At 52.2% G+C, this 17,079-nt stretch overlaps 9 protein-coding genes across 9 annotated transcripts; 5 read left to right on the forward strand and 4 right to left on the reverse strand.

Annotated features, from left to right (window-relative positions):
- Window positions 1–775: 775 nt before the first annotated feature.
- On the reverse strand, window positions 776–2,736 carry QBC33DRAFT_517803 (Baeyer-Villiger monooxygenase 4; the record flags this gene model as incomplete). Its single annotated transcript, XM_060426208.1, has 4 exons — window positions 776–829; window positions 993–1,297; window positions 1,341–1,354; window positions 1,499–2,736. The coding sequence occupies 4 exons, from the start codon at window positions 2,734–2,736 to the stop codon at window positions 776–778; spliced, it is 1,611 nt and encodes a 536-aa protein (XP_060280742.1).
- Window positions 2,737–3,965: 1,229 nt separating this feature from the next.
- On the reverse strand, window positions 3,966–4,903 carry QBC33DRAFT_457533 (glutathione S-transferase; the record flags this gene model as incomplete). Its single annotated transcript, XM_060424860.1, has 3 exons — window positions 3,966–4,488; window positions 4,563–4,751; window positions 4,824–4,903. 3 exons carry the CDS (start codon window positions 4,901–4,903, stop codon window positions 3,966–3,968), a joined length of 792 nt encoding a protein of 263 aa, XP_060280743.1.
- Window positions 4,904–5,568: 665 nt separating this feature from the next.
- QBC33DRAFT_572585 (uncharacterized protein) lies at window positions 5,569–6,577 on the reverse strand (the record flags this gene model as incomplete). Its single annotated transcript, XM_060430658.1, has 2 exons — window positions 5,569–6,468; window positions 6,530–6,577. The coding sequence occupies 2 exons, from the start codon at window positions 6,575–6,577 to the stop codon at window positions 5,569–5,571; spliced, it is 948 nt and encodes a 315-aa protein (XP_060280744.1).
- A 375-nt stretch (window positions 6,578–6,952) lies between these two features.
- Window positions 6,953–8,023, forward strand: QBC33DRAFT_595376 (NAD(P)-binding Rossmann-fold containing protein-14; the record flags this gene model as incomplete). Its single annotated transcript, XM_060431823.1, has 3 exons — window positions 6,953–7,255; window positions 7,333–7,610; window positions 7,676–8,023. The coding sequence occupies 3 exons, from the start codon at window positions 6,953–6,955 to the stop codon at window positions 7,968–7,970; spliced, it is 876 nt and encodes a 291-aa protein (XP_060280745.1). The 3' UTR covers window positions 7,971–8,023.
- A 374-nt stretch (window positions 8,024–8,397) lies between these two features.
- Window positions 8,398–9,449, forward strand: QBC33DRAFT_595384 (uncharacterized protein; the record flags this gene model as incomplete). Its single annotated transcript, XM_060431824.1, has 4 exons — window positions 8,398–8,489; window positions 8,567–8,942; window positions 9,029–9,202; window positions 9,272–9,449. Exons 1-4 carry the CDS (start codon window positions 8,441–8,443, stop codon window positions 9,447–9,449), a joined length of 777 nt encoding a protein of 258 aa, XP_060280746.1. The 5' UTR covers window positions 8,398–8,440.
- Window positions 9,450–10,584: 1,135 nt separating this feature from the next.
- On the forward strand, window positions 10,585–12,589 carry QBC33DRAFT_572586 (fungal trichothecene efflux pump; the record flags this gene model as incomplete). Its single annotated transcript, XM_060430659.1, has 4 exons — window positions 10,585–10,908; window positions 10,967–11,075; window positions 11,140–11,835; window positions 11,907–12,589. 4 exons carry the CDS (start codon window positions 10,585–10,587, stop codon window positions 12,587–12,589), a joined length of 1,812 nt encoding a protein of 603 aa, XP_060280747.1.
- Window positions 12,590–12,944: 355 nt separating this feature from the next.
- On the reverse strand, window positions 12,945–13,637 carry QBC33DRAFT_547460 (uncharacterized protein). Its single transcript, XM_060428737.1, has one exon. It carries the CDS (start codon window positions 13,534–13,536, stop codon window positions 13,288–13,290), a length of 249 nt encoding a protein of 82 aa, XP_060280748.1. The 5' UTR covers window positions 13,537–13,637; the 3' UTR covers window positions 12,945–13,287.
- A 219-nt stretch (window positions 13,638–13,856) lies between these two features.
- Window positions 13,857–15,234, forward strand: QBC33DRAFT_547462 (glutathione S-transferase). The gene is made up of 4 exons (XM_060428738.1): window positions 13,857–14,249; window positions 14,313–14,400; window positions 14,472–14,543; window positions 14,671–15,234. The coding sequence occupies exons 1-4, from the start codon at window positions 14,181–14,183 to the stop codon at window positions 15,189–15,191; spliced, it is 750 nt and encodes a 249-aa protein (XP_060280749.1). The 5' UTR covers window positions 13,857–14,180; the 3' UTR covers window positions 15,192–15,234.
- Window positions 15,235–16,051: 817 nt separating this feature from the next.
- On the forward strand, window positions 16,052–17,079 carry QBC33DRAFT_497706 (uncharacterized protein). Its single transcript, XM_060425597.1, has 2 exons — window positions 16,052–16,381; window positions 16,460–17,079. Exons 1-2 carry the CDS (start codon window positions 16,254–16,256, stop codon window positions 17,031–17,033), a joined length of 702 nt encoding a protein of 233 aa, XP_060280750.1. The 5' UTR covers window positions 16,052–16,253; the 3' UTR covers window positions 17,034–17,079.

Consider the following 17,079-nt stretch of genomic DNA (forward strand, 5'->3'; position numbering starts at 1 on the left):
GGGTCTAAGTTGAATTCTATTGGCGGTTAAAAGACAGTGGGGTCGCGTTCAACCTCCGCCCGGCCCGATCGGCGTGGGTCCCGACGATTCCGACCGCGACCCTGAGAACCCCGACGCGGTCTACGAAGTTGAGCAGCTAGTCGGGAAGCGGGAGGTCAAAATTGGCCGCAGCCGCGTGGCTAGATACGGTCTAATATTTTGTCAAATGGAAAGGAGAGGGTCATGAGTACAACGAATTGGAAGAAGCTGGCTGACCTGAAGCATTTGCAACGCCTCACCGACGAATACGAGGTCCGGCAAGGCAGACTTCCCGCGAAGAAGACTAAAGGGCGGAAGAAAGTTGCACCCCTTGAGAGCTCTACTCTTGGACAGGACCTAGAACCAGCCGGAGAACTGGCTGCAGAGCTGACTGTACGGCGACCAGGCCGTCGAATGCGGCAGGCCGGAACTTACAGGAAGATGGAAGTCAATTTAACGTTGGCAGCGTGTGACTCGGATTGAGCCAATTGCATGCCTCGTTAGTTTCGGGATCGGGATCCGGGAAATCGGGTGGATTGATCCAGGAAAATTGGCGCGAACGATTCAAAGGCATCTAGATTCGCGATATTTGTGCAATCGAGTCACCTCTGGACATTTTGGTGGTGGTGGCTTGACCACTAGGCCAATTGGACTGCCGCCAAGGGTCAAGCCACGCAAAGAAAGCTTGTGTTAGCCCTATTAGCGTAATAAAGCTTAATTAGACCTACTCTCAGCTTTGCATAATAGGCGCAACCCGTCACAGGTAGGCATCATAACAATGCTTCTTTTGGCAGGATTTCTTAGCAGAGAGCTAAGGTTTCTAGTAAAAAATGGCGCTTCCAGTGAAAAGAGTTTCTTTTTAGCAAAAAGGTTTACCGCAGTGTAGTAAAAGTTGAAGAATAATTAGTAATTAGAAGAGGGTGGTGCCTTAGCATCTCCATTCTAGCAGCACCCTTGCCGCTACCCCTGCTAACCCTAAAATTGGAGTAGTTCTTGAAAGCGTTGGAGACAACTTCAGCGTAGCGGTCCATGCCGCCAAGGTAGTTAAGTTGCTCTCGCTTCTTGCCAGGGATATTGCCGCCAACGTACCACGAGTCCTTGACCTGGCGGAACAGGGTCATATCGCTGATGTCCTGGATAACCTTCGCCCAGCCCTCCTGTGCCTCAGCTGTTGGCTCAACGATGGAGACACCGTCATTACGGAGCCGAGCTAGGAATTCGATGATGAGGTCGGCCTGAGACTCGATAAACATAGGGGCGTTGCTAAAGGCGGTAGGGGCTGTTTTTGTTGTCATCGGAAACTGCGTCAGCACAGGGCTCACCTTTGAACATTTCTCTCTGGCGAAAAAGAAAAAAAAAAAAGAAAAAAGAAAAAAGAGAAAAGGGGTTCATCGACTCAACCTGAGGCCCGTAGACCATAAAGAGCTTGGGGTACTTCTCAATCATAATGCCCAAGTAGGTCCGGACGCCGTCCTGTCACCTCTCCTTAAGGTCGATCCCGTCGGTTCCCCTGAGGTCCATGCTTGTCAGACTGCCTGTCATGTTATCGTAGCCCGTCGCGAGCACGACGATGTCGTGCTCCCTCTCGGTGCCGTCCTCGGTCGCAATCCCTTTGCCGAAGAACTCGCGGATGGGGGTCTTCTTGAGGCTGACGACCTCGACGTTGACCCTGTCGATGCACTCGTAGTAGTCCTGCTCGAGGCTGCTGCGCTTGGTGGCGAAGGGGTACGGCCGCTCGAGCGGGGCAACGATGTCCCGCTTGGCCGGGTCGGAGATGCGCGCCCGTGTCTTGCGCGCCCAGAAGTCGTAGAGCGCCCGGTTGGCCTCGTCGTTGACGAGGAAGTCGGCCACGTTGGCTGACTGGAACCCGAACCCGCCCCGGCCCCACAACTCCTCGCACATCTCCTCCCGCTCCTCAGTTGTCATCTCGCCGAACGTCTTGGACTGCACGTCACCCGCGATCCCAGACCCCGCCGCCTTGGCCAATTTGAACAGCCCGCCGTACACGGCCTTCTGCGCCCGCTGCTCCAGCGGCGTCAGCTCGCGCTGGCCCATGGGGAGGGCGATGTTGGGCTGCCGGATGTACACCATCGTCTGCCCGGCCGTCTTGGACATCTCCTGCACCACCTGTAGGCCCGTCGCCCCGGCCCCGATAATCGCCACCTTCTTGCTGGTGTAGTCGATCCCGCCCTCTGGCCAGGCGGCGGCGTGCGCGACGACTCCCCTGAAGGCGGTGCGCATGCCGAGAAAGTCGGGCTCGTGGCGCTTATACGAAGAGCCCGTGGCGGGGAGGAGGAACCGGCAGGTGACCTCGTAGCCATTGTTGGTCTGGACGGTCCATCGACCGGCCTTGGGGTCCCACTGGGCGCCCGTGACGGCGGTGGAGTACTGGACGTCGCGGGAGAGGTCGAGGGCGCGGTCAACGTGGGCGAAGTAGCTCTTGAGCTCGTCGTGGGATGGAAAGCGCTGCGACCAGGTGAAGTCCCGCCACACCTCGCGTAGCGTGTACTGGTAGTAGGGGATCTCCGAGTCCACCCGCGCCCCCGGGTACCGGTTCCAGTGCCACACGCCTCCGAGCGAGGACCCGGCCTCGATCAGCCGGATCGAGAAGCCCAGCTTCCGCAGCCGGTGAAGCAGATAGCACCCGCCAAAGCCGCCGCCCACGATGATGATGTCGAAGGATTTGGCCGCGGAGCCGTTGGTCGGTGGCGTCGCCATGACCCTTTCTTCTTCTTCTTTCCGTTGGGTTACTGAGGTTCTGAAGGAGAGGAGAGAGGGTGCGTGTGGGAGGGAGGGAAGGTCCTCCCGCGAGAGAAGAGGACCCTCCTCTCTTTTACTTGTTGACACGTGTGACTGGGTATGTGGACGCCCTGTGCGGAGAGATTTCGTGTTATTACACACGAGTTCCAGTATTAGCTAGAGTGAGCGGAGGGGAAATGGGGGCCTGGCTCTACTAGAAGCCTTTTTTTCCCCAATTTCCTCCGAACTTGGTCGTCTCCCTCTCTCTCCCTTCTCGCGCCCCCCAACAAACCCTCCAACAACCCTCGGTTAAGTCATCCCGAGCAAAAAAAGAGACGGGGAAGCGGTTAACGCGTGGCTAAAACCATCTTCTCCCCTATAGGCAAAAACGATGCTTATCACTGCTGTAAGGCGAGACCGTTGTTGAACCAATGGGGCGGGCCCGGGATTCCCAACTTGCGGCATGGGGTCGTGTCGCCTTGGCAGTCTCCCGGCGCGCTCCGGTGGGAGGGAGGTTAGGTCGGATATCGAGATCCGCAACGACACCTCACCAAATTCAACCACAGTCGCTCCAAACGGGCATGTTATGCAACGTTGGTGAAAAATCCTCATTTTCACTCTCGGGATTTCCATTCTTGCAGATCGGCAAAACATGAGGTTGAGCACGCCCCGCCCGTCCTTCACCTCCGGAGGTGACGGCCTCTTTTGAAGAGGGAGAGGGGGGTGGGGGGTCGGGTTTGTTAACCCCGGCCCCGATCGCCAATGTGCATTGTCCGAGCGTCGAGGATCCCCCTCCCCCGGTTCCCGGCGCGCGAGAATGGGGCGGAGGGAGGTCCGAATCGCTTTCTCCTTGTCATCACGTAAACTTAAACTTCTTTCCTCTCTCTCCCAAGTCTGATGGTGAAAAATAATTGTGACGGACTCTCAATCGCCAAACTAGACTCGAAAGAGAGGTCCCCTGATGAACCTTGTTGGCTTCTCATAGCCGCGCAACTTTGAAAGTTTTGGTTCGACCTCCTGAAGCGAGCTCCAATTGGACCCGACTATCGCCGCCACTATTTGCAGATATGACCCAACCCAAGCCTGAGGGCCGCAATGCCTTTTGCCCCCTCTGGAACGGGGCCTGCGGCTCTAGTTACTCCGAGAAAGGCAAACGACCCAGACATAACCAAGATCGAAACTTTGCCATGAAAAAAAGAAAAAAAGTCTCAATGCCCAACATTACCGCTTGTCTCGGTGGTAGTATTATTGGCCTTTGCGTTCGCATCCTGCATTCCTCGAATCCATTCGCCGGCTACCTTTTCAATGGTCTTCTGCAGACCTTGGTCAGCAGCTAGTTCCTTCATAAAATGAGGGCCCGGCTTGTGTCGACCCGCGTCCACTCCAGGTCGCGAGATCATGAGCTGTTCCCATTTTTTGAGGTGCGGGTATGGGTCGATGCTGACGCCAGCCCAGAAATCGGAAACTATCCACGGCCATAACGCGAGATCTGCAATCGTGCAACGGTCACCAACGAGATACCCAGAGTCGCTGTTGCTGAGGGCGGTATCGAGAACTCTAAAGAGTCGGCAGGTCTCTGTTCGGTAGCGGTACAGCGGATACTCGAGCTTCTGAGGTGCGAAGCGGGTGAAGTGCATGGCTTGTCCTTGCATGGGCCCAACGCCAGAGGTCTGGAAGAATAGCCAACTACTGGTGAGGTAGTGTTCCGCGGATCCTCGGGGATAAGAAACTCTGCATGATCGTCAATCAACTCAGTCCTCACTTCATGCCACTGTCTGAACCGTGGAGAAGGGGCGAGCACTAACTTGTGGTCATCATCATACCGATCAGCAAGATATTGCATGATGCTTCCAGATTCAAAAAGCTTTATTTCCTTTCCATCGGGCAAGACATCTGTTAGGGCAGGGACTCTGCCGTTCGGGTTGATTTCGAGGTACCAAGGTTCCTTCTGTTCAGCCTTTGTGACATCAATCAGGCGCATCTCGTATTCTAAGCTGTTTGAGAATATGGTGAGTAATTAAACCAAGTTGGCCAAACGGATCGGGTGGATTGTAGACATAGCTTACCCAAGCTCTTCCAACAAAGTGGTGATCTTGACGCAATCTGGTACTTGTGCCACGTAGGCGACAATACTTGTTGGTGTCATTGTCATTGTAGCAAAGATCTCTTGTTTCGTAGTGATTGCGCTAGGTTGGACTAGACTTGACTGGAGAGTGTGTAGAGACGCAATCTTTTCCTGCCAGACAGATAACGCGGAGGTTCTAGGTATAGCGCGAACTAGACGTATATTGTCGCCGCCACTAAAATACAGTTCGGGCACAAGCTCCGGGAAGAGACGAAGTGTTCGCTTTATAATAGCCGACCCCGCTGGAAGCTTGTTGCACTAGTCAGATGGGTTACTCTTTGCCAGCCGGAATCCGACCAATCTAAAGCTCGCATAAACATTTCCGTCGCATCGCTTTGACAATAACGGTCAGTAGTATTCGGGCAGCTCTACACTAGTCGGATAGGTTACTCTTTGCCAGCCGGATTCCGAGCAAGTCCAAGACTCGCATAAACATTCCGTCATATCGCTTTAACGAGTGGTTCGGTCAGCTTTAGAGAAAGCCAACCTGGTCTAAATGGATTACGAGCGTTTGCGCCCGTTTGGGAAGGACAGAGTGCGCTACATGTCCAGCAGAATTTCACCGTTGTTGAACCCAAGTGCAGTTGATCGCTTAGTTTCATTACCGTTCATTTACGCCGTTTATCTGTCTATGTCTGTCTAGGGTCGCACATCAATCATGCCATGAATCTCGATTCAGTCCTTCATCATCCGTAAACAAGCGTTCTAACCTCAATACTCTCCCGATACCGCGCCCAAAGAGGAGTTCTCGAATCAACGAAAGCTGCGTGCGGAACGCCCTGCGGGCCTTCACCGTCGTTGCTGTCATAGCACTTAATGAAAAGACGCTCGTCGTTTGTCATTCCACTCCAATAGTAATACTGTTGAATCGCATTGTACTTGACAGCAGCTGTCTCGCCGATTCTATCGTGATATCTGTGTTCCACAGGGACGAGATCTTCGAGAGAGACCGTGTTCATGGACGCAATCGCGAGAGGGAATCCACAGACGGGCCCGTTGAGGGGCCGCCAGACATTGATAATCCTCACTCGGCCCTTCAGTAGCTCTTCCGCTTGCTGAGGATCGTGAAGCTGGACTCGCCATGGGCCGGATCTAGCTGTCTGGTCGACGTGGACCGTGGTGACCGGGCCTCTAGCAGCGCCGGGGGAAGATCTTCTGATAGTGTGGTCGAATATCGTCACTTTGAAGGAGCCCGGAATTTGTTGCAGGATTAACTGTTCCACTTCTCGGTAATATGTGGTTTTGATTTCCTCATCGTTGGTGAAGTCGGTGTCTCGAGAAACGATTCCAGATGTTGCTTGAAATCCATCCTTTTCAAGGTCGAAATGTGTCTCCACGCCTCTGATGTCCTGGACTTCAACCGTCTGGGTTTCCTCCCCAAAATTCTTTGGAACATCGCCGTCAAGTGGCTTGTCAACATAGTCATATGGTGCTGAACCGTCCTTTGGCGCTTGGTAGAAGAGTAGATCCGTGGCCACGGGACCTCTAGGAACGACTAGAGAAGGCTCCATATGAGTCGGAGGTAGGATCCAGGGGACTTGATCGCCGTAGTCGACAGGAGATATGAAAGGCTGAACAAATATTGACTAGCATATGTCGTTGTTAATGGTTGAAGGCTGTAAGATCAATCTCGAGTAAGGTTCTCACCTGATTCGCGTGGTTTTGGATCGACAGACGTCTACCGTCTACTGACATGAGCTGTTAGGCTTTAGAGATAAATATATCAAATCTCCCCCTGTGAGTGTGCTTCCAGCCCTTTCTACGCTACTACCCGAAGCTCACGGCAAGCCCCACAAAAGGGGGTGGGAGGGGGGTTTATTCATCCGAGAAACGCAATGGCCAGCCGAGCTGTCAAGATATGGATGTTATTTTCCGAGAGTTCCCCATGATTGGTGGCGCATATAGAAAGGCTATGGAGAGCCGTTTTAGCGGCATTCCCAAGTCCAGTAACCTTTGGTAATTTAATCATAAATACACCGAGAAAGCCAGGGGGTTCAAATTGAGCCTACGCCTTCACTCCAAAAAAAGTCTCCAAATCTCCAAAGCTCAGGCCATTTTACGGAAAGAAAAATGACGGTCGGAGAATTCCCCTTGAACGGCAAGATCGCGGTAGTGACAGGCGCAGGCTCTGGTATCAATCTTGCATTTGCCAAATTAGCCGAGCAAGGAGGCGCAAAGATCGTGATTGCGGATCTCAAACTGACTGGTGATGCCGAGGACTTCATGAGGGTTTCAGAAGCCAAAGGCTCTGTAATCTACGTCCACTGCGACGTAACCAAGAGGGCAGATTTGGAAAACCTGGCCCAAGAGTCGGAGAAACAGTTTGGCGATGTCCCAGACGTGTGGATTGCTGGTGCAGGAGTCTTCGAACCTGTTCGTTCATCCCCTTTATCGCCCACGAGATCAGATCAATGACTGACTGGATGACGAATCACGGTACATCTCTACAGGCCTGGTCGAATTTCTGGGACGATACCGAACTCGACGGATACAAACAGGTCGACATCAATGTCAACCATCCAATGAAACTCTCCAGGATCGCGATTAAGTCTCTGGTGAGAAAACGAAAACCAGGCGTAGTACTGGTGGTAGCATCCCTGGCTGGCTATCAAGGAGCCTTTTCAAGCCCTCTCTATTGTGCTACGAAACATGCCTGTGTGGGCTTTGTGAGATCAATGGCGGAGCTTGATAGGATTGAAAGGATCAAATTTGCCTTGATCGCGCCAGGGTATGTCTACACATCTCTACACAGCCAGCTTATTTCTTGTTGTTGGCCATGAGTAACAATGTTAGATTTGTTCGCACGCCACTCTGGACTGACCACCCAGAGAAGATGGCACAGTTTGGCTATTCCTTGGAGAATTCGGTCACCCCGGAAACAGTTGCGGCCAGGATGATTGATTTGGTTACCAGCGCCAAATACGTGGGCGGCAGCTGTTTGGAGGTCGCTGCAGGAGGATCGCGCCTTCTAGGCACTTGGGATGTCCCTGCACCAGATGCTCGAGGCACAACAATAGATTCGGCAATCCTGGAGGAGAACTATAAGCCCATATTGGCAAAACTACAGACAGAGAGAGTAGCTCTGTGAAGAGCCACAATCTGCTCCTGAATGTTATCTATAGACATTTCGGGCAAACAGCCTAAAGTGTAGCTTTTATAGTCATGATCAAGGCGATAATATAACCTGACTAACCATCATCATAATCGCCGCCGACTGTCCTTGAAGATGCCCAAATAGGTAGAGAGAGGGTAGCATGCTTTCTACTCGAACTCGACGATAACATAATCTCTTTTGCGGAACTGAATGAGAACGTTACCCGAGAGGCTGGGTCAGCTTTCCCGCTCACAAGGCCGCCATCCCATGGAGCATACACAGCAGAAGGCAGTCGTGCTGCCGCGGAAAGGATTTGTTCACTCGTTTGCGGAGTCGACCTACCCGGTTCCACCCACAATCCGAAGATAAAATTAGCTGTCACGCCATATTTTATCCTGCTCAGTTTTCATTCCACGGTCAAAGCGGCAACCTTTTTAAGATTTGCAGATTGTATTCCACAGGCAATGGCTCCACTACTACAGGGAACAGGCTTCATCACAGGTGCTGCATCAGGTATGTTCTGTTGTATTTTGTGGTGAACGAGCCTGGCCAAGGACGGCCTCGCGGCAATTTCTGACAATCCAGTGAAGGTATTGGAAAAGCCACGGCGATTTCATTTCTCCAAAATGGTGTAAAACAACTGGCGATTGGTGACATCAATGTTGAAGCTATCAATAACACCGCGGCGGAGATCCGACAGGCATTTCAAGACGCATATATTCTTCCAGTACTGGTCGATGTGACGGATGAACAGTCAATTGAGAGAGCCATCCAAGAGGTCGTCAAGGAATTTGGGCGGATTGACTACGCCGTCAATAATGCCGGCATTGCTGGTGCGAACACGCCCAGTGCGGTGACCAACACCGTCGAATGGCAGAGACTGTTGAACGTCAACCTGAACGGTGTCTGGTTGAGTTCCAGGGCTGAGATCCGACAGATGCTTCAGCAGGAGCCATTGAAGCCTGAGTCCGCCAAGACCCCTTTTCTTCCTCTCCCTCTCATGCCGTGTGTCAATCATGGCACCCCTACTAACCAAGATACAGATCACCCAGACAAGGCAGAGGGGTCATCATTAATGTATCTTCGATGTTTGGTGTTGTATCCAGTCCCAAAAGCATTCCAGCTTGTGCTTATACCGCCGCCAAACACGCCGTTATGGGCATGACCAAGGCCGATGCGATCACGTACGCCTCTGACGGAATCAGGATCAATGCAATCTGCCCAGGGTAAGCCAGGTAGCCCCTTTACAGCTCTTTATTCGCGATCGATTTATTGATCAATGTATCTCTGCATAGATATGTTGGCACTCCATTGTTTCTCTCTGCTCTCCAAAGCGAGGTCATACAGAAGGAGATAGCAAAGGTTCCTATGGCGAGGGTTGCTCAGATGGATGAGATTGGAGACGCCATCTCATTCCTGGCCTCCCCTATGAGCAGTTATATGTGTGGAGCTGCCTTGGTAGTTGACGGGTAAGTATAGCTAGAATCCTCTCCGCTTTGGGAACTTGTGGAAGCTTACCTGTGATGATTATAGAGGAGTACTTGCACAATAACTTTGCGCACCCAGAGCGATTGAGCTATGTGATGCTTACTTGCGAAGGCCAAGGAGGTCAATTTCTACAGTTAGCATTACGCTCCAATGTATTGGCGTAGATAATTCTATCTCGTTCGTGTAGCTCTGGGAAAATAAAAGACACAGTCCTCACAGGAGTTGCAGAATGCCGCCTCGTAAGAAATAAGTCCCACCTATCACCCACAATTGGGTAATCAAAATTTCCATGCCTTCAATACTGCACATCACTGTAGACCCTGACAGCCTGAGCCATCCCCCGAGGGTTACATGTCTATTCTTACCTGGGATTATCGAGGCTGTCGGAAGAGGATCTCCCCACCGCTCCCACAGGGGTCTGCGCAGCCATGTGCGGCATTTTCTATGCTACCTACATGATATCACATGATAATACTAATGGCGTCGTACCGGGTTTTCCTAGCCTTGCAAAGTTTTTCCCAAGGTGGGGTAGCAACGTACAGAAACGCAATTTGCCAGGTAATCTCGATCTGGAGTAATTACTGCAATCATGGCCTCGAGCAATTTTGCCACGGCCACGGGGTATGGGGAAGCGGTTTTCCGAAGTGGCGGGAAAACTGACACACTTAGCATGAGGCTGTTCGAGGCTGTTCAGTGATGCCCCTGAACATGAATTTCATTTGGATGGACAACCCCACTGCCCAGATTCGCTTCTACTTCTCCTAGCGCCCATCTCCGCCCCCTCAAATTTGGATTGGGGAAAATTTCTCCGCCGCCCCCGCAGGTCCCCGCACCCCCGGATTTTGTCTTTGGGGTGAGTCTGATTATTGCTCCTATGGTTCGCCTAGTCACATATTATGTAGGTACCCCTCGTGGGTAAGGATAACCACTCACCAGCCCCAACTAGGGTCACCCTATTGGACAAAGTCGAAGGGAGTTTTATTACAAAAACGCAGGTTCTATTTACAAAAACGCAGGGCTCCATTCCAAAAACGCAGGCCCCATCACAAAAACGCAGGTGGTTCCATCACAATATCTGTCAGGGAAATTCCTCAGTGCGCCCGAAAGCAGTCCCTTAGACATGGCTATCTCCAACGATAAGGTCACAACGGACCTCTCCAACCACGCCGAGAATATCCAGCCTGTCACGCCAAAGGCTGATGTTTATATCCCGGCAGAGTTCAGCGAGGTTGACAATGGAGAGATCGCAATCGAGGCCCTTGGAGGCACAGTTCACGACCTTCCACCAGGATACTATCGCAGTTTCAACTTCATCGGTACCATCCTGGCTCTTTGTCTGGGCCAGATTTGTTGCTATTTCGGCTTCGTCTTGCCTGCAAACGTCCTCGGCATCATCAACGACGATATCGGACCCAATCCAAACTACGTGTGGACTGCCATGATCGTGAGTTTGGACACGAATAGCATATGGTCCTCTGAGCTTTGCCTTACTATTATCGCAGTGGAACTTGACGCAAGCAGTCGCCTTCGTCTTGGTGGGACGCCTATCTGATCTGCTTGGAAGACGCTGGTTCTTAATTATTGGCAACTGCATCGGACTCATCGGCGCCAGTAAGTTCACTCCTTTCCTCACTCCCGCAACTTATTGAACCAGCTAGCTCATTGGCGGATCTAGTTGTTGCATGCACCGCTCGTTCCATCCCTGTGCTCATCGTGGGGAGTGCCCTGCTCGGCATCGCTGCTGGTGTGCAGTTGTCCTTCGGAATGGTGATTGGCGAGCTGATCCCGAATAAATACCGTGGGTTCGGAATTGCCTCCATCTTCGTGGCCGCACTCCCAGTCACGGCCTTCGGTCCCGTCATTATTCGATCCATGATCCTTCACACCGCCGCAGGCTGGAGATGGAGCTTCTACATCAATATCATCATCAACGCCATCGTTATCATCCTCTTCTACGTTTGCTACCACCCACCAACCTACGAGATGCTTCACGCCCGACGTCAGAAGCATGTGCCGAGATGGAAGATGGTAGACGTCGTGGGCGTGATACTATTCACTGCCGGTCTGCTCGTGTTGCTGCTCGGAATCTCCTGGGGAGGTGCTATCTACCCCTGGAAATCAGGAAAAGTGATTGGTTTCATCGTCGGTGGTGCAGCCCTCCTGGTCATTCTGGTTTTATGGGAGATCTGGGGCGCTGGCGAATATCCCCTGATTCCAATGAGATTATTTCGGAACCGTCACTACGTCGGCGTCATCATCACCGCGTCTGTGGGCTCCATGGTCTACTATTCCCTGCTGGTTCTCTGGCCTGTTCAGATAACGGTGTTGTACGAGACTACCATTATGGGTGTAGGATGGAAGAGTTGCGTTGGTAAGTGTTTCCTTTTTACAGCCCTTGGCGAAAAAGAAGGCTCCATACTGATATTCTTTCTTACCCATCAGTTGCCGCTGCTGCGCTCATCGGTCAAGGATTGTGCGGTCTTTTGGTCAAGGTTCTGGGGAAACATAAATTGCAGATGGTGGTTTCCGTGAGCATTTTGACGGCCTTTACCGGCGCCATGGCTGCTACTACCCCGTCAACTCCCACCATGGCCGTCCTGTTCATCTTCTTTGCCTCCCTATCGCTGGGCTATGTTGAAACCGTCGCCCTCACAATCGGACCATTCTGTTTGAAGCAGGAAGATCTCGGCCTTGCCCTTGGCCTGCTAGGTGCGACACGTTCGACTCTCGCAACCACCGCGCAGGCAGTTTTCTCAGCCATTCTCAACAACGAGCTCCTCACAAAAATTCCGAAATATGTCATTCCGGCGGCCTTGGATGCCGGATTGCCAGAGTCATCGACCACGGCACTGCTGGAAGGTCTTGCCGCCGGCAATTTCTCCGCGGTACCGGATATTACGCCGGCAATCATTGCTGCCACAGTGGACGGGAACAAGGAGGCTTACTCCCAAAGTTTCAAAATTGTCTATCTGGCAGCAATTGCCTTTGGCGTTTGTGGCATTATCGCGGCTCTTAATGCACCAAACTCAGACTCCAAGTTCACAGACATTGTTCCGAGGAAGCTGCATGGGCAGAAGTTGGACGCAAAACTTACTGAAAAGGAGATTGCTGCAAATGAGGTTTAGATATCAGCAGGATGCCTACTTTTGAGGGCGAACGTTGGAAACTCATCTGATATGTATTATAAGCTCCACTCGCTAGGTATACAGCCGTTTCCCACTCCGTGTATATCCTATTTGAATTCCAGCCACAAGGTCCTACAAGAGGCCAACTCCTTATCATACATCACCATTCCTTGTGCCAGCGCACCATCATCATGATCTCTAATATAGTATGCCCAATCAGCCATCTTGTCCGATTCTGTCTGATTGTAGCCATCTCCTATCCATGAGAACCGATTGCCCTCGTACTGAATGTCCCCGTCTTAAATTCTGACCTCTAACAAAGATTCGATATAGTGCAGTGACGATCCAGGCCAGAGCACGGTGATAGGTTCATCTGGTCCAGCGCTCTTGTACCACGACCAGCACGGGTCAGACCAGACAGTGTCGGCCATAAAGTTGTCTTTGAAGGCGATGAAGTCTTCAACCGCTTCTCGGCGTCGGGCGAAGGTAGTAATGTTGTGCGTCTGATAACACTCGATAACCTTTAATTATCATGTAAACGGCCTAACCCTCGACGGCGGGTAGAAGGGGTCCGTTGCCAATGGGCGAGTTAGGCCCAAGGAAAATGATATAATTGGGGAACTCAGAAGCACCGATACCGAAATAGGACTTTGGTTTGGTTGCCTAGTCGTCCTGGAGATCCTTGCCGGTAGGCCTGATCAGAGGGAGTCAAGGCCTGAAGGCGTGTCAGAACCAGTGGCGCAAATGAGTACATCAACGGCGTACTCATTGCTGTTGTCGAAAATGTGACCCCTTTCGGAGACGCTGTTAATCTCGCCATAAACAACCGTCACGCTCTCTTCGGTCAAGGACTCGAGATAGTTATCGCCCGCAGTCAGTCTTTGGCATGCCAGTCTCCAATTGAATAGCCAACCTCGCACGGAAGGTGAAGCATGTACAGACCCCATCGCGGCCCAGGGAGGCTCCTGACAGTGGAGTTATAGTGCACGTGCCTGAGCTGCAAATTAGCTTTAAAAGCGCCAGCTCTACGGGAAGTAAATAATTCGACATATCCGGGGAATTTGACCCGTGTTTTAGCCAAGGTAAATTGGACTGGTCGTCCGGGATCGTGTAACCTCACAGGGCGTTCGTGATGCGTCGGATCGAGCCGTCGGATAACTTTCTCCCGACATCTCAGCTGAGAGAGCCGTCTCCTCAACGTGCGTAATCCACCCTTTAGTAATTGTCACATGTGCGCTACGAGAGATTTGCCACGCAAGATTTACTAAAAATCGGAAATCATTTTCAGCCTTGTTTCTCCACACTTTAGGCAAGGTCACGATATCGGCGAAATCCTTCCACGACAGGTAGACTGAGCTAGGTCGGATATCATTAGCCAATTCTAACTGACGGGCAAACTAACCCCCCCCAACAATCCAACAATCGAGTGGAGATGTGCTGATGAATTAATGTTACTTAAGGTCCCTGTACTCTGCTCCTGGCCCGGAAGGGCGAAGGGTTTTATAACCTTATGCCCTTGCCCTATTTGTTGTTTAGTCAAACAAATTAAACCAAACCAATCTATTTCAATAACGTGCGTGAGAGAAGAACCATGGGACCATCGCTACAAAAGTCCCTCCTATACGTGGATGAAACGCCACAGGAGGTTAAGGACGCAAAGGCAAGTACTCTGTATATAGAGTCTTGAGAGACTTGTCGACTAATTATTGACAACTTTTCCTAGGGTATACATCTCATCACACAATCCACACCCAATGGCCAGAAAGTCCAGATTCTCCTGGAAGAGTTAGCCGATGTGTATAACCTAGAATGTGAGGAGCCATTTATATGTGCTGTGTACGAAAGGCAGAGAAAGAAAACTGAGGCTAATGAAAGCGACCAGGGACCACGACGGTAATCAACATATCCACAAACGAGCAGAAGAAAGATTGGTTTCTCCGATTAAACCCCAATGGTACGAGAGACCTAACATGGATCCAAGTGTGTGTGCGTGTGTGTATGCGAGCCAGGGGGGGGGATACACACGGAAGAGAGACCTCGGACCGATTAAGACCATCAATCTAACAGGAAGCTGCCGTTAGGTCGCATACCCGTCATCGTCGATAACACCCAGTCGCCTCCATTTCCGGTAATGGAGACGTCTGCCGAGCTCCTCTACCTCTCAGGTATCGCAGACAAAGATCACGTCTTCAGCTTCGCCGACCCGCTGGAGCAGAATCAATGCGTACAGTGGCTCTTCTTCTGGCACGGCTCTGGAGCTCCCTATCATGGCCAGGTCATCCATTTTGGTATCCTGGCCAAGGAGAAACTCCCATATGCCATCGAGCGCTTTACCAACGAACTGCTTCGCGTCTTTGGGGTCCTCGAGATCCAGCTGAGTGGAAAGTTTACTGGCACACCTCGCGAATACCTTGCCGGCCCCGGAGATGGCAAGTACAGCATTGCGGACATGGGCACATGGCCGTGGATCAAACTCTGGAAGTTTACTGGCATCACAGAGGACCAAATGAGCCAGTTTCCTCATCTGAGAAAGTGGTTGGATAGGATAGAATCCCGGCCAGCGGTTCAGAGAGCTATGGGAGACAAGTATAAGCAGCAGTAGTAAGATCTAATCGTACCAACGAACAACGAATCTTTGACAATCGATAGCTACATATAGGTTCTCTTCTTATCAATGAATCAGGAATCTGAATGATTAGACATTTCACAGTTTCCCACTACCAGCTCTAAACACTAGCCGGAGCCGCTGCTGTTGCCGTTCTCGTCCCTGCTCTCACTACTGTTCCTGCCGCCGCCATTATCGAGTCCCCGCGGCGGGAACAGCACGCGCTGAGGGCCGGCTGGCGTGTCCAGGCCGTCAATTACGAGGGCCGTGTCCTTTGAATGGCCCCCCCGTCTCGCGATGACGACACACCAGCGCAGCGGCAGCGGGACCTCTTCGGCACGACGACAACCCGGGCGTTCCGAGCCCCAGATAGTCCCTAATCGCACGGATGGGCGGCCAATGATTATAAGCTCTCGAGGCACCCTTTTCAGACGGAGAGCTCCTCGGCAACGCAGGCGGCATCCTCGGCGACGCGACCAAGCTCCTGGTGCGCGCGGCAGAGGGCTGACGCAACCATCGCGTATAGGTACTGCGCTGAGGCACTGCGGACCGCGAAGGCCACCTGGGCGGGCGGAGCCAGTGCCGTCTGGGACCACTGGCGCTGTTGTTTCGCCGCGATGACGGCGATGCTGCGGAGGGTGTCTAGGCTGGTCGATGTGGGGCAGGCAAGTCTGAAATACCTGGTTCATTTCTATTCAGGGGTGTACGCCAATGAAAGCAATCGATTTGCGACCGTGATCCCTATCGCGCTCCGCAGTGTGACGTTAGCCAATCGGAACCACATAGATAGTAACAGTAACCGTGTAAGTTCCCCGCAGAAGTATCTTTCGTTGGTCACGGCTACTCCTCTGAAGATCCCACACTACACTAGTGCTGTCCGGAATTCCCGAACCCCTCCCTATTCACCGGCAATAGCGCAACGGGAGGATGGCATAGCAGCGTGGGAACGAAAGTAGGCTGGATCTGATATATAAAAAAGGTTCAGGTTGGGCAACTGCTGTAGTCGTTGAAGCATCTCCCTCACCTTTTGAGCATCTTAACAGATTCCGGTTATTGATCATGCCCGATCTGCATTCACTCCCAGAAGGCTGGTGGCCTAAAAACGCTATCCGAAACAATGGCCCTGACCATCTGGTGATTGAGAGAATGAAGCTGCGGGAGCTCGCTGAGGGGTGGCCCTGCTACCGGTAAGTCTTCTCGTCCCCCGCACATGCGGGCATTGTCTAGAGTTCTCGACTGAGTTCCCGTTTTCTCCCTGATGGCAGAGATACCTGCGAATGGGAAAACTTCGCCTCGATCTTCCACCCGGGCGCCTTCCTGTACACCACATGGTCAGGCAAGGTGCTGTTCACCGAGTTCTTCGAGATCTCCAAGGCTGGGATGGACCAAGGTGCCTTCATTATGCACAGGTGCCATGGGACGACCACAGACATCACCCCAGACGGCCAACGGGCGGTGACCAAGGTGAAAGCCACGATTACACAGCGGTTTGTGATAGGCGGAGCCGAGGTCGACGTGGAGTGCGACTGCCGCTTCTGTTTCTTCTTTGAAAAGGTGGATGGCCGTTGGGGCGCTCAATTCGTCCGGCACTGGTATGAGAAGGACAAGATGATCCCGGTAAACCCGGCCAAGGTGCCCAAGATTGACGAGGAAAAGTTGGCGACGTACCCCGAGGGATACAGGTTCCTTGCTTACTGCCAGGAGGAAACCATGGCTGTTTCTGTCATCAAGGACATGCCAGGTCACAACCGCCACAAGGGGACCCCGTCAGGCGAGAAGCACGACCTCCTGTACATGCAGGCGAAGGCATGGCTAGATGGTGAAGCACTTGATATTTAGATATGTTGGCATTAGACTATGGAAAAGACACACAGTGTTCACGTAA

Source organism: Phialemonium atrogriseum (genome assembly GCF_030411735.1).
Source record: "Phialemonium atrogriseum strain 8032-3 unplaced genomic scaffold QBC33scaffold_24, whole genome shotgun sequence".
Classification (NCBI taxonomy): Eukaryota; Fungi; Ascomycota; class Sordariomycetes; order Cephalothecales; family Cephalothecaceae; genus Phialemonium; species Phialemonium atrogriseum.